Source organism: Numenius arquata, chromosome 7, assembly GCF_964106895.1.
Source record: "Numenius arquata chromosome 7, bNumArq3.hap1.1, whole genome shotgun sequence".
Lineage (NCBI taxonomy): Eukaryota > Metazoa > Chordata > Aves > Charadriiformes > Scolopacidae > Numenius > Numenius arquata.
The window spans coordinates 10,686,590-10,702,077 of record NC_133582.1 but is presented as its reverse complement, the minus strand read 5'-3'; the positions used below and the strand labels follow the sequence as shown (position 1 = coordinate 10,702,077).

The 15,488-nt window shown below is 44.2% G+C and overlaps 2 protein-coding genes across 2 annotated transcripts in view; both read left to right on the top strand.

Annotated features, from left to right (window-relative positions):
- PNISR (PNN interacting serine and arginine rich protein) overlaps positions 1-2,104 on the top strand; it is a 28,319-nt gene extending 26,215 nt beyond the window's left edge. Inside the window, exon 13 of the mRNA XM_074151122.1 lies at positions 173-2,104. Coding sequence (XP_074007223.1) covers positions 173-203 — 31 coding nt within the window. The 3' untranslated portion in view covers positions 204-2,104. The remainder of the gene's footprint in view (positions 1-172) is intronic.
- A 3,197-nt stretch (positions 2,105-5,301) lies between these two features.
- On the top strand, positions 5,302-14,320 carry COQ3 (coenzyme Q3, methyltransferase). Its single transcript, XM_074150539.1, has 7 exons — positions 5,302-5,442; positions 6,539-6,662; positions 7,039-7,191; positions 7,929-8,028; positions 9,561-9,803; positions 11,017-11,176; positions 12,949-14,320. The coding sequence occupies exons 1-7, from the start codon at positions 5,370-5,372 to the stop codon at positions 13,143-13,145; spliced, it is 1,050 nt and encodes a 349-aa protein (XP_074006640.1). The 5' UTR covers positions 5,302-5,369; the 3' UTR covers positions 13,146-14,320.
- The last annotated feature ends 1,168 nt before the right edge of the window (positions 14,321-15,488 follow it).

Below are 15,488 nucleotides of genomic sequence, written 5' to 3'. Positions count from 1 at the left end.
AACTATTTTTTTTTAATAAAGTATGGTATTTATTAAATTTTTTGTCTTAGGCAAAAGTAACTTTGGGGAAATCTTTTAAAGCTATTAATTACTAAGCCTAACGTGTGTGTGGGTTTGGGGGTCTTCCGTTTTTTCCAATTAACTTTTTCCCCCCTTTTCCATTATTTTTCAGATCAACAACTCCTCTTCGTCGTAAACGCTGAGGAATTTATGGCACCAGTGCTATGACGTTTAAAAATTCCATGAGTTATAAAAGGCTTGTCTCATTATAGAGGCACATTGTGGCTATGTAGGTGAAACCAGAATCCTTTTTTTATCTGTAAATAGGTGTATTTTTTTCCAAATGCTGCTCAGAATTAAATACCTAATAGGATTTCTTTGTATTACATTTTTTCAAGAACGGTAGTGCTTATTAAGAATATAAAACATGCCATTCTCTTTCAGCTGTAATGTTCTTAAAATTACTATTGAATGTACTGTGATGTCAATAAAGCTCTTTAGTTCATTTTTTGTTTAAAATTCTTGCACATGAATTTTGTGTTAAATTGTAGAAAGTACTTTTTTTTTTTTTTTTTTTTTTAAGAAAAAGGCAGCTTTTTTTGGTATAACAAATTTTTAAAGTACTTGAAAAAGATTTTAACGTAAAACACTTGTCAAAGTATGTGATCCATGGACCTGATGAGATTTATCTATTGGGGGGGGTGTGGAAGAACAAAGACAAGACATCTTTTTTTTTTTTTTCTTTAGATATGTGTAATAGATTTTTTAATATCCTTTTTATTTGGGCTAGCAAGTAATATATGCTGTGTGTGTAAAATATGGGTCACTGTAATACAAGCTATACTTACACAGACTGAACCCCATTAGGAGTATGTGCGATTACCTGATCTTGTGTGACAGTGTTAAGCTCTGGAACTCTATTCCTCACCCAGTTTTCAGAGAGAACTTTCTGGACGTTCAGGGATATTACAGGAACAAGACTCAGTATTTTAGATGTTTTTATGGAATATATTTATAAATGGCACTCAGTGCCATTAGAAAACCGCTAACAGGTTAACTTTACGTTTTGGCACAGGCATTAAATGTGTAGTAAACATTAAAGCTGTTTTTTTTATTTTTAACGTTACGAGAATTGTGATTCCTGCAAAGCTAATACATTGATTAGACAGCAACGTAACTAAATTTTTTCTTTTTAATATCACCATAAAGTGAAAGAGGTCACTGTGATTACCTCCTCCTTCAGGAAATGAACTATGGCTGTTAGTAATGAGAGTGTGAAATAACACTAATTAAAAACCCCAACAATGCACAACCCTGGGCCAGTGACTGTTACAGAAGAACATTAATTCAGGAAGAGACTGGAGATCTGAGCCGAGAAGGTCTGTTGTGGTACCAGCTGTGAAAAAGATAAAAGGCTTAACATCAAAGTAAGATCTCTTTGGCTGTATCTTCTAAGAAAAAAATACACTAGTACAGGTAACTTGCAAAGCATGTCTTCATGAGCAGATTAATCCATTTACTAAAGTTAGAATTCAGCTATGTAGCATTTTTGCCAATGCAATTTTTTTTTTCATAAATTAGATGCAGAAGTAAACTGCTTCGGTGCAAAGAATCACATTTTTAGCTATACATTTATTAAGCAAGCTAATGGCTGGCGAATACACGCATATTTATCAAAACACTGTTACAGAGAAATAATAAGTTGATCAGTTATAAATAATCAGTTATAAATAACATACCCCCCAGTTAAGTCCTTTTTACATAAGTAAGCAGTCATACCTATTAGCAAAAAAAGGCATAATTTGCAACACGCTAATTTTACTTGCATTGGTACGGATATAAATAACAACGTGTTGATCCAATCTCAGATGACTATTGGCTCTTGGTAAAAGCGAGGATTTTTTTTGAGGAATAGGTAGTATAACACTTCAGATGCCTTAGAAGGATGTTGAGAGAGAAAGGAACTGGAATTAAGTTTAAGAAACGCTATTGAGGAATACAGTTTCCATGATGCATTGAATTTGATTTTCAGTTCAGATTTTATATTCTCTGTCTAATAATAAAAAAAAAAAGATTGTGTATGAAAAGCTTTATATACTCTGCCAACAACTGGAATTCTGTCACTTCCTGTAAATATGAAAAATTATTTTTTTGACACAAATGCACTTATATGGGTAGTGACTGTATGCCAATAAAAAGAGCATACGATCTCTGTATTTAACTGTTTCAGAAATCTTACTAAACGGCATACTCAGCACACCAGTAACTGAAACCACATCGGTACTATGTCAGCTTCGCACACATTACACTGCCTGGTGTTTTAGTAACTCCCTTATGAATGGTTTTCAACGGTAAAGGCTAAAATAACATCCAGTCTTTAATTCCATACATCTTGAAGTGATCTTAAATTAAAACGTGCAAATATATACAAAAATGGGAATATCTCGTTATGGAAAAGTCTAAATTGGGCTGGTGCTCTATTCTTTTACATTTTTAAATAAACACTTGAAAATATTTCAGTGCTTGTGCGCTGTAGGAGAGCGAGACATAAAATCGTGAATGTCACGCAGCCACTCTGAGGCAGTTCCCCTGAAAATTTGTTTTAATGAAGAAGGGATGGTGTGGAATCGAGTGAAAAGTGGTTTCCGTGCAAATATTGAAGATGAATACAACAAACCCAACGTGAGTACATGCCCCCCGGTACCCCTTACACCATCCAAGAGCAGGAGCCGGCCGCCACCGTGGGTAGGTCAAGCAAGAGCAGTTGGGTAAAATATCCTAACTTTAAAGACTGAGCAACTACACGCTTTTGAAACACGGCCTCATAACTGGTTTAGAAAAAAAATCTGCTAATTTTGTCTTTGAGGCCCTGTCTTGTGGGAGAGGTTTGAGTCTAGGCCGCTGCATTTAACTGCTCTGAAGATCCGTGTTTAATAATAGAAAAATGGAGTAGCTCCCGCTTGTTTAAAACCAGCCGAGCCTGTTAAGTAAAATACTTGCCACTGTGCATGTATTTAATTGCTTGTTACTAAAATTTTTTAAATGGCAAATACAAAAGCAATGGCAATGTAAGGATTGGCTCTTTTTCTCCAGATGTTGCCTTTGCTTTGTTAAATAAATGAAAAGTTATCAATTAATTTGCATAAACAATATGCGGAAGCACACTTTGAAGGAAGGCTTAGTTTTGTGTCTTCTTTGAGCTCTGAGGTGCTATTAATGGCTCTTAACTGTGCTGCCCCAGGAGCTTTGCTGGACGAAAGTGAGGGAGTAGGGAAGCGGTGCACGTACACACGAGGCTGATTTGCCACGTATTTAATTGCTACCAAGACAAGCTGCTTTGAGAGCTTTCAGTAGTCCTTATTTATTTCTTTTAAAATAATACAAACTGACTATTAGGTGAATTGTACTAGATTTACAGCAGATCTCAAGCAGAGGGTTGTAGCACCGAGCGAGGTCAGTTAATAAAACAGATTGGTGTGAGATGGAGGGAAGAGGGAGTCAAACCGTGGCTGGTCGTACTGCTCCAAGCCTCCTGCTGCCTGGAGGGTGCTCCTGCCCCTGGCTCTGTGCAGGCTGTGCCTCCTGCCCGTGGATGCCAGTGTCCCCATGGGTGGGCAGGGGACCTGGTCACTACCATCATCTGCCTGGAGAGCACAGGAGCACTCCCCATGGCTGCTTCCATGGCTTTCCCCTTCCTTGCTCCACACCGCTCCCTCCCAGCCAGCTTTGGTTTCCATGGGACTTTCTCATGAGACCTGCAGCTCAATAAAATGTCAGAAAACAATTCTTTCCTTACAGCTGGCTTAATTCTTTACCATTTAAGCGTGTTAAGAGGAAGCGCTCAGGTGTTTGTCTCAAGCCCAGCCATCTCGGGGGCCCAAGGGCTTTGCTCCGTGCCACAGACACGTCGTGCGGGATGTTGGGTATCGCTTCTCCCACCTCCTCTGCCTTCCCTCTCCCAGAGTGAGGAGTCTGTAATTCGGACCCTCCCCTGGCATCTCCGGTGTGTTATTTGGCAATAAAAGAGACTGAGAGCTAATCACTGTCATCTGAACAAGCCTCTGCTAAAGGAGCATTTTCTTGTTCTGAGACACGCCAGGAGTAAGGGGACATAAATTTAAACAAAATCACTGTGTTAAATTTCAGCAGCGCTTCCAGGTGGAGCCACGGTGACGGGTGCCACGAGGCGCCTGTGGGACAACACGGGCTGTATCAGCGGTGTTGCAATGCAAAATGCATGGGGACACTGCAGAGCTTTACTGCTGTGAAGGGAAAGGGAAATAAAGCAGTATTTTCTTGCTGCTTGTACCACATCTTCTTAAGCTGGAATCTTGTTTTTTTTTAAAAAAACCCAAGCTTAAGCAATTGCTTGTAGTGGTCTGTCCAGCGTTTTGGTTTGCTTCCTTTACATTTTATGAAATAAATATTCATAACATTTAAATAATAAATATTATAGAATCATAAAATGGTTAGAGTTGGAAGGGACCTTAAAGACCATGGAGTTCCAACCCCCCTGCCATGGGCAGGGACACCTCCACTAGAGCAGGTTGCTCAAAGCCCCATCCAGCCTGGCCTTGAACACTTCCAGGGATGGGGCATCCACAGCTTCCCTGGGCAACCTGTTCCAGTGCCTCACCACCCTCACAGTGAAAAAATTATTCCTAATACCTAATCTAAATCTCCCCTCTTTCAGTTTAAAACCATTGCCCCTCTTCCTATCACTACGCTCCCTGATAAAAGAGTCCATCCCCATCTCTCCTGTAGCCCCGTTTAGGTACTGGAAGGCCTCTATATGGGCTTCTATACGGGCTGCTGTAAGGTCTCCCCGGAGCCTTCTCTTCTCCAGGCTGAACAACCCCAACTCTCTCAGCCTGTCTTCATAGCAGAGGTGCTCCAGCGCTCTCGTCATCTTCGAGGCCCTCCTCTGAAGTTGCTCCAACAGATCCACGACCTTCTTATGTTGGGGGCTCCACAGCTGGGCGCAGCGCTCCAGGTGGGGTCTCACCAGAGCAGAGGGGCAGAATCACCCCCCGTGCCCTGCTGCCCACGCTGCTTTTGATGCAGCCCAGGATGCGGCTGGCACATTGCCGGCTCATATAAATGCCTATTAATAAATTTAATAGAAGATTTTAAACAGCGGCGCTGCCCGGGGCCGGCAGCGCCTTCCCCCCTTCCGCTGCCTGGGGCGGGAGACCCGGACGGGCACCCCGGCCGGGGGCTGCGGGCCGGGCCGGGCTGGGCCCCGGCGCCGGGCGGAACCAACCTTCCCGGCGCCCGGCCCGAGAGGCCGCCGGCGCCGTGTGTCCGCCGCACGCCCGGCGCTGGCAGCGGGGCGGAGCGGGACGAGCGCGGCGGCGGCGGCCGCGGCGATGTGGGGAGGCGGCGGGGCGGCCCGCGCCCTCACCCGCGCCCTCGGGCGCCGGCGGGCGGCGGCGGCGGGCGGTGAGCAGGCGGGAGGGCGCGGGTGGGGTGGGCCCCCGGCCCGGCGCGGTGCCCGCGGGCGGCGGGGCCTGGCCGGCCCGCGTCGCTCCCCGCGGCTGAGGTGGCCTAGCGGGGCGTCGCTTCCGCGGCCCCTCGCAGCAGGGTCCCTGCAAACCTCCTACCGGGGTCCCACCTGGCGGTTGCTTCTGGCGGCGTCTCCCCGGCCCTGGACTCGGTGGCCCGGCCGCGGCCCGTCTCCCCTCCGACCCCGGCCCGGCCGCGGCCTCTCCCCCCTCCGCCCCCTGCCCGGCCGCTCTTCTCCGGCGGCGGCGCCGGAGGAGGCCAAGGCAGCCGGCGACCAGGCCCTGCACGGCAGGCGCGGGTGGGCTCCCCACAGAGCTCTCCCGAGGGAGGCGTTTTCCCTCGGTCACCTCCTCCACAGCCCTTCTTCAGCCCGGAGGTGTCTGTGGGTCTCGCCATCGCTCACTGCGGCCTAAAATCACCTTGAGGGGTCCGTGGCTGTGGGGCGGCGGGGCCTTGCTGTGGCCTGGGGGTTGTTGGTGACAGCGGGGCGGTGGGTGAGGGTGACTCGGGCCTGGGGGGGGCCGAGCCTCACCTGGAGAACCATGTTCAAGAGGGTGTCCTTGGCCTGTCTCTGCGCCCTCCGTGAGGGTTTCGTACTTGTGTTCCCTCACCGGTCCGTACAATACGAAGTGAGCGTGCAGCTCTATGCGTCTTTTTGGGGTATGTCAGGAAGCAGGAGTCGGAGCCCAGGTGTAAGCGTGTGTGTGCGTACGCACAGCTCCTGCTCAGAGTAAACGCCCTGGTGAAATTCTCAGTTAACTGAAACGTTTCAGCTGCCTGAAAAGCCCCTTTTCATTCAGGCCCTGAAAAATGTCATCGCACATAATTTGAGAAGTAGTGGGGTGGTGAACTGGCCAATGCTCCTTTATTCAGTCCCCTCGCACTCCCTAAGTACGGTAGTGAGCAGATGTGTAAAGCGTGGCACGGTTAGTGGCGGTGTTCTAGAGCGGCTTTGTTAAACCGGGTTTTTTTGCCTGTGAGCTCTCATAAAGCTGATGTTTTCCATTCGGTTGCCTTCCTTTTATTTATGCAGACGACCATGCTGATCTGTCTTTTCAGACAGGCCTGAGAGGTGCCCTTCAGAGCTACAACTGGAAAATACAGCTGAAATCCAGTAGTTCTCCGCCTGTCTCCCTGCCTGAAATAAAAAGCAGCATGTAAGTATTGCATCTAAAATAATCCTGTGTGACAAGGACTGTCGTTTTCTATAACAATTTAATTTTACTTTGTGTCAGCGTCACATGAAGTAATTTTTAAATCTCACATGTTTAAATGTTTGATGTGGCCTATTTTTGTTTTATTAATTACTAACTTAAAACCTACAGGTATGCAGCCATCTGTTTTGGGAGATATGTTATACATACAGTGTATACAATCTGTTTGTTATTAATTAAGTATAAAGTCTCTAAAGGAACATGAGTTTTATCTGTTTTTTTTTTTTTTCATTTTCTGATGCAGTATTCATTTTTCCCATATTTCAGCTGACATGAAGTATCAGTACTAGTTTCGTGACATTCAGCTTTCATCATTTAGGTTCACCGTGAAGAGACTTTTCAGCACTTCACACTCATCGGTGGATTCAAAGGAAATGAAGAAATTCCAGCTCCTTGCACATAAGTGGTGGGATGAAGAAGGAGAATTCTCAGCCCTTCATTCTATGAATGATATTAGAGTGCCATTTATTAGGTATGGTTCTGAAGACAGATTTTTTTTTTTTTCATATGTACTATTTTTGCATCACCTCTAAAAGATGTAAAAGACAAAACACTTGCCAGTCCTTAAGATAACTGCATCTAGTAAACAGAATCACAGAATCAAAGAATCACAGAATCGCCTAGGTTGGAAGGGACCTTTAAGATCATCTAGTCCAACCTTAATAAAACAAAACCAAAAAAACCAAAAACACCCACCAACACTAAACCATATTCTCAAGCACCATGTCAGCTCGCCTTTTGAATATCTCCAGGGATGGTGCCTCAGCCACTTCCCTGGGCAGCCCATTCCAATGCTTGATAACCCTTTCAGTGAAGAAATTCTTCCTAATATCCAACCTGAACCTCCCCTGGTGCAACTTGAGGCCATTTCCTCTTGTCCTATCACCTGTGACTTGGGAGAAGAGACCGACCCCCACCTCTCTACACCCTCCTTTCAGGTAGTTGTAGAGAGTGATAAGGTCTCCCCTCAGCCTTCTCTTCTCTAGACTGAACACCCCCAGCTCCCTCAGCCTCTCCTCATAAGACTTGTTCTCCAGATCCCTCACCAGCTTCGTTGTCCTTCTCTGGACCCGCTCCAGCACCTCAATGTCTTTTTTGTGGTGAGGGGCCCAAAACTGGACACAGCACTCGAGGTGGGGCCTCACCAGTGCCCAGTATGGGGGGAACCACCTTGTGTGTGTGCTCTAAATCACATCCCTTTTCCTTCAGAGATACTCTATTGAACATGAGTAGTAATTACCACTTGGGAAGTCCACTTGCTGGAGTAAAGATTCTCGATGTTGGCTGTGGCGGGGGACTGCTAAGTGAGGTAAGAAGTAGCGTGCTCCAGTTTCTCTTGTTAAAAAGCTTACAAAGTATTTGAATTGTTTTACTGTTGCACGGCTTAATTTCTAATCCTTCAAGGATGTTGTCTCCTATGATATATTAGTTGCTGAATGTTTTGGAGTCGTTTACAAAAAAGGAGGGAGTTGGTAATGGGAAATTCTAAAATTCTGAGGTTCATCAGAAAAATAAGATTTCAAATACTGTAAAGGAGAGGGTAAGAAAGGATTTGAAAGTCTTTGAGTGTTGCTTTGGGCAGTCACAGTACGACAACTTTTTTTTGTCTTTTTTCACTTTAGAGCCTAGGCAAGAATACTTTAATCATGACAATCCTCATTACCAAAGAAGTGTTTTCTATTATGAACTTGTTCTTACATGTTCATTTCTTTCATTATCTTCAGTTTTTTGTATTGGGCATGAGGATTCTCGCTGTTGCTTTGATCTCATGGGAAAAGCACGGAATAATGTCAAACACCTGAGACATACCTCCTTGGTGTCAGGAGAGCTTCTCCTGGTACAGGGGCTGATGTTAGGGCTGCTTCCCGGGGAGTCTGCTCAATCTTGGGGCTGAGAGGTGACTATTTTTGGTAGAACCCTTTGGCCTCACAGGCTTTTAACGGTGCTGTATCCTCTATTCATAGACTAGGGGTGGTTTGTGAATTTAGGATTACAGATCTGGCTCAGTTGCTCTGGGAACTTCATCAGCATCTGAAACGAGGTGTAACAAAGGGACCTGAATCTCTTCACTTGTGGTTTTTTTTTTTTTATTTCTGAGCGAAATCCTGTAGTCTTGTGAGAGCCCGCTCTCCGACAAGGCTGGCAAAACCAGTGTGCTGCATCACCTTCTCAGGCTGAACAACCGGAGAATTTCAGGTTGGAATAACATACATGTGGTCATGTTCTGCAGCCTGTTTCAGTTTCAAAAGAGGTGATGGCTGAGGTGTTAACCTATGAGTAAGAAGACACTGGAGAAACTTGAGTGACAGCCAAGCCTGATGCTATCCTAGTAAACATCAGTGTTTAGTTCTCAACAGTGAGAAAGTCCTAGAGATAATAATATATTAAGTAACCATTAAAAAGATATGAGGATTTACCATTACAGGTGGATGTTAAAGAAAGTAATGACAGTAATTAAATACGGCATTGTTTTCTCCCCTTTAAGTACTGTGTTGATTTTCCCCCTTTGTTTTTCTCTCTCAGAGGGTAATAGTGAGGGAAATGTTTATTTGGTGTAACAAAATGGATTCAGAACAATTCATTCTAAAAGGCAATTTAAATGTGTATATTCCAGTGTATAATTTTCTAAGAAAATTAACACCACCTTCCCCAAATCTAAGGAATTTCTTGCTTTAACAAACATTTAAAATAAAACTGCTGGAACAGAGCTCATCATTTATTGTTGTTTGCCTTATTCTCTGGTAGGTGTTTTATGCATCGTGTATGTACATTGCGAAGCTGCAGAAACCTTTAAGTAAATTGTTTTCATGCAGAGAATAAATTATCCTCTTGTTTTATTAGCCTCTGGGTAGACTGGGAGCTTCAGTTACTGGAATTGATCCTCTGGAGGACAACATTAGAACAGCAGATCAGCACAAGTCATTTGATCCGGTCCTGGCCAAGAGGATACAGTACAAGTCCAGTTCACTAGAGGAGATTGTGGAAGAGTTCATGGAAACCTTTGATGTAATCGTAGCTTCTGAAGTAGTGGAGCATGTGGCTGACCTTGAAACGTTTATCGAGTGTTGCTCTCAGGTGTTAAAGGTAAGAGAGTTTTTGCTTTCATTATTGGGAATATTTATTCTCTTTTATCATTCAGGCTTTCATTTGAAGGCATGTGAAAACACCTAAATCTGCATTCATTCCTCCACCTTGAAGTGCTTGAGATCTGAATCATGCTCCAGAGGTGCCTCCCGTTCTCCTCCATGTTGCAAGTACATCTTCCCAACTTCAGTAACTAAAGTTAGAGGAATTTATTTCCCCAGCCCTGCCATTGCAGAGTGTTAATGCCGTTACCTAGTACTGCAGTTTTGCTTTGCATCAAGACCTTAAGAAATCTGATTGCGTCTGGTTTCACGTAGGTGAGAGGGAACGTGGCAGTGTTGCTGCTGGTGGATGGCTGTGGCTCAGGCTGCACTGAAACTGACCGTAATGGTGTTTCTGACTCACAAGATTCTATTCCAGCTCCAGCATCACATCAGATGTGCTCCTGGATTGCTTTTAAAGGGTCATAGTTATGCTTGGAGACAATTGGGTGTTATTTTATTCCTCTTGATACTATTTCATTTGTAAGATGATGACCCATCATCCCATGATGACCCATGTAAGATGGTAGACCCAGTGCACAAGCAGCAGCTTTCCTTTAATCTCTTGATTTATCTTTCTGGTCATCAGAAGTAATGTAGATTATGTGAATGGAAAGCTCAACTAATTTTCAGCCTGATGGGGATGTAGAAGTTATCCATTATTTCTACCAAACAGTCTCTTAAGTACTTAGAATTGATTTCTGGCCCTGTTTTTTGGCCCTGTGATCATTAAAACAAGCACAGCATTCAGCAGTCTCAAAAATTTGGCAGTTTTGCACATTTTACTTTGGTTTTAGTTTTAAAAAGTGTTTCTTTTTACAATAGGCAATTATGCCTTAATGTCTTTTATTTCTCAGCGATGTTGCATTATAAGTGACTTCGTTAGTTTTTTTGGGTTTTTTTTTGGGGTGAGGAAGTGGTTATCAGACCATCCAAGACTTTGATTATGCTGACTCTTTGAGGACTACTCAGTTATACCGTTAGAACACTACATTTTTTATTTGATTTAAATGGTATACTTGTAAATAGCTATCCTGGGATGAAATTAGTTCTTATTCTTGCAGCATATAGACTTGTAGATAGACAAATCATGTGCTTTAATGTGATTAAATTTACCATTTTTAAAAAAACCTAAATATTCTTCTAATTGAACATTTTAATCTTCTAATTAGCCTGAAGGTTCTTTATTCATTACTACAATCAATAAAACACAGTTGTCCTATATCCTGGGAATTGTGGTTGCAGAAAAAATAATTGGCATTGTACCGGAAGGAACACATGAGTGGGAGAAGTTTGTTCCCCCTGAGGAGCTGGAGCGCCTCCTGGAAGCAAGTAAGTTCCAGGCCAGATGATGGGAATGGAGAGGTCCAAATGCTCCCTGTAGAAATGGCAAAGGGATAGGTGGGGTGAGGGCTAGCAACAATACACAGCTTCTCCAGTGTGAGTTACCAGTCATATGTTATGAGTATCATTTCTGGTTTAAAGACGTTGCTGCTTGGAAGAGTTCTGCCCATTGCCCTCCTTCCCTGCAGATGTTTTAAAATCCTCTCACCGAATATTTCACTCTGCTTTAGTTTACTCTAAAGAAGATGAAGTATGAGTTGAGCTATTCTCTTGGCAAGGTCTTCTGGCACTTTGAAGTGATGCCATAAGGAACATGACTAATACTGTGTCATGGTTTAACCCCAGCTGGCAACGAGGACCACAGAGCCGTTCACTCACACTCCTCCCTAGTAGGACAGGGAGAAGAGAGAAAGGGAAAAAAAAAACAACCAAAAAACCCCATGGGTTGGGATAAAACCAGTTTAATAGAACAGTAACAGAAGAGAAAATGTGAGTTACCAGTCATATATTATAATTTCTGGTTTAAAGATGCTGCTGCTTACTGGATTTTGCAAAAAATAAATAAAGTGGAGTCTTAAGAATGCAGAGATTGCTCAAACAAAATCACCATTACAGCTGTCCTCTGCTTGACAGCCTAAATGAAAATGCCAAGGTTTTCCATCCCATTCTGGTGACGGAATGTTTGCTCTGAAGTGGTTCATATGCTGTAGGTCAGGTTTGAGACAATAACCGCGTTGGCCCTCCAGAGCTGCGCTGCTGCCGCTGCATCATTTGCCATCTTCAGTGCTCAAGAATGGGAAAAGAATATACAAGATCAGTGATGCAATACGTTGCTCACCACCCAATGATCGATCAACCAGCCTGTCCCGGGCAGTGATCACAGATCCCTGCCCCCCGGCCAACCCCCATTTATATACTGAGCCTGATGCCTATGGTATGGGATATTCCTTTGGCCAGTTTGTCCTGTCAGTGCTCCCTCTCAGCTTCTACAGGAAGCTGAAGAAGTCCCAGGCTTAATATAAGCATTACTTGACAACAACTGAACCGTATGTGTTATCAACATTATCCTCGTACCAAATCCAAAACACAGCAGCAACTCAGAAGAAAATTAACTCTGTCCCAGCTGAAACCAGGACATACCGGTTCGCCTGCTGGTGGTTCTTTCTGTTCTCCCTTCAAACAGAGAGCCAGGTGCAGTGGAGTGATTTGCTTTGATAGGGTGTGTGTTTTCTGCCTTCCCTTGTGCATCCTGCTGGGATGCAGCAGAGCCACACAGGGAACTGAGCCACTGCTCAGCAGGGAGTGCTAAATCACTCTGCTCGCACTGAGTCCTCGCTGGCGTTCTTCTGCCTCTGTCTCATATTTTCCATTCCTAAGGGGAATCTGCAGAATCCCTCCAAGGCATGCTCAGATTTTGATTTTGAAGTGTGTGATATCGATCTGAAGAATGTCTCCACCTACAGAAAACGTTACTAGTCACCCAGATGTGGCGGTGTGAAGCTGGGGTTTCTCACCGCTTTGAGGTGGCTCACCATAAAGCATGCTAATGGTACGTGGCCTGGCACAGAGCTCTTGCTGTGACTGCCACTGTCACCGGTGATGCCCGCTGCCACTGCTTGTGGTGGTGTCTGACAGGGGCCAGCTTGTGAAGCACTGCTCCCCAGCTTGGAGGAAGACTTGCTGTTCTAAAGGGTTTGATGGTGCAGTGACTTAGAATATTGAAGAACATCAGTTTGCTTTATGGCTTCTTTCTTTTCTAGATGGCTTTTCAGTCAAGACTGTGAACGGGATGTTGTACAACCCCCTCTCGGGGTCGTGGAGCTGGATGGAAAGCACGAGCGTGAACTACGCATTGCACGCTGTGAAATCTGGGGCTCGGGGGGAGTCCAGCCCCACAGACGCCCTGTCAGAGATGGAAGGTGAACAGCCCTCAGCCACCGCCGGCCCTGCCCTGTGACTGTCTGAGCTGGGTGGTGACAGACTGCCACCAGGAACAAAAGAGAAGGTTTTACCCAGATGGACATAATAAAACCTTTTTTTAACAACAAGCTTGCTCTTTGCATTAATAATGCTTATGCTGTTTTTGGCCAAATATTTTAGGGCAGTCTCAGAAGAAAACAAGTGCCCATTATCTCAGGAATCGTGTAAGATTGAAAGGAGCAAAGCTTTGAAAGAGTAAGTATTCTTGTAAAAAAAGTAGTTTCAAATTGTTGGACAAGGAAATGCAAATTATTCTGTCAGTAGCTTGGAGGAAGTTCTTGAATGTGATGGCATTTTCAGTCCTAAGAGGAAAATTCAGATCTCCATAGAATAATAGCTTAAAGGTAAAATGAGTTTAAAACCAAAATAGCGTATGATAAATAAAATGCCTTAGATAAATTTAAGTTACTGAACTGAGTCAGTTAAAATATACAAAACACTTAAAAACCAGAAACACTTGTTTCTATGTTGTGTCTTCTCCCTGAGAGGAGGAAAAAAAAATAAATGGAGAGCAGCAAACGTTTTCTGCCGGGTCATGCTATTTCTACAGTTGACGAGTCTCCTTGACCGGAGCACCTCAGCTGTCAGAAGCCTCTTCACCATAAAGGTACTTGCATCTGTGCCTGTTATTTCAACTTGCTCCCTCTACCCAAATAAAGGGAAGTAAAGTCGCAGGTAAAATTTTACTCAGCAATCAGAGCTTTATGCTATTAAAATTGTACGTTAGCAGTCTGTCCTAGAGTTGAAGTGCCGTACCTACTCAGGCTTAAGCCCTAGTGCCAGGTTAAGGAAAAGTGTTGATCTGCAATGATTTAGGACTTTCTAAATAAAATGTCTTGTGTGTATCCATGGTTGTATCTCTTTCCTTCCGTCTTCTTCCTCTCAGCTTGTATACAGGGAGCGTGGGGTTTGCTACTACTGCATTTTTCCTGCTGTAGAGGTTTGGTGGGCTAAATTATTGTATTACACACTTGCATTCTTGCTGCTTTGCTGCATCTGCATGATGCCTCGGGATCCAAGTTTCATGATGGATCTGACGATGCATGGAAGAATATAATTATTTTGTATTGGAGATAATAGTAATTCGTAAGTATTAAGACTGAAAAGGGTTATCTAGTGTGATCATTTCCATGACAGTAAATTCTGCTTTATAATACCTGTTTGGGCTGTAGCTTGGCTTTGGGAAGAAGATTCATACTCGTGTAAAGAGTTGAGTGATGGAGAAGCCACTACGTCGATAAGTAAATCGTTCCAAAAGTTCATCAGTTGAAGTGGTCTAACCGCAGATCCCAGCCACTGATGTCTTAACATCTTCATTTTCTAGGTTAAGGACCTCTCTGCTATCGGCTTTCTCTGTCTTGTAAATGTAGTTGTTGTAGTTTTGAGTTAAGTCACCCCTAAATTTTCTCTTAGATGAGTGGGCAGAGATTATCTCTACAGCTGTTCAGTGCTACTGTGTAAGTTTATGAGTTTGTATAGAATTTTGTGGTAAAAATCCTTTAGGAAGCATGAGGGTGGAAGTGGATGCAGCATTTCAGTAACGGTCTCACTGATGCTGTTGGCAGGAGGAACGCTGTCGCTCTGCCGCTGCCTGATGTTCTTTTGCACAGACGTCTGCTCCGTGGGTCACGTGGGCAAAGCAGTGCCTGGTGTTGGGGAGAGGAGTGACACCGGGAAAAACGCGGAGCCAGAGCAGATAGCCAGCGGGCTTTGTTCCTCGCAGTGTCTTTAGGCATGTGAGTGAGTTCCCCGAGCCAAGTAACCCACTTCAAGTTACTTAGAGCTATGTGACTGACTGACTCAAATTTCACCAACAGTGAATTGAAAGAAACAGTCTCTGAAAAGCACTGAGACCGGGGCGGATTCCTAGAGTAGACCACTAGAAAGGGGGAGCAGTCCCCCATTCACCTGTTTCCTAAATCCAGATGTTTGTGTAACCAGCTGTTACCCTGGCTTGCTCATCCTTTCCTTTCTTCCTGCTTGCTTGTAGTTTTTCACTAAACCGTGAGCCGCCTGGGGAAGGAAATGGTTTTGTTTCACTGCTATTTCTATTGCACTTAGCACAAAAAAGCCTTTGATGCTGCTTGGGTTCTCCGTCCAGGCTCACCAGAGGGCTCACCTACCAAATTAACAACGGCTGGCACTTAAGCACATGGACCTGGTTGTCCATGGATACCCCTGTTTTTGACAAAAACCTTATAGCGAGCACCTGACCTGCTGCTCCTACCTGTGTACAGGAGCTCCGTCAACCTGGGGGAGTTTAGTGAGTGGTGTGGGGACTGCTTGAGCAGGTCCTTGTACCCATGGCGTGTCTCCAGAT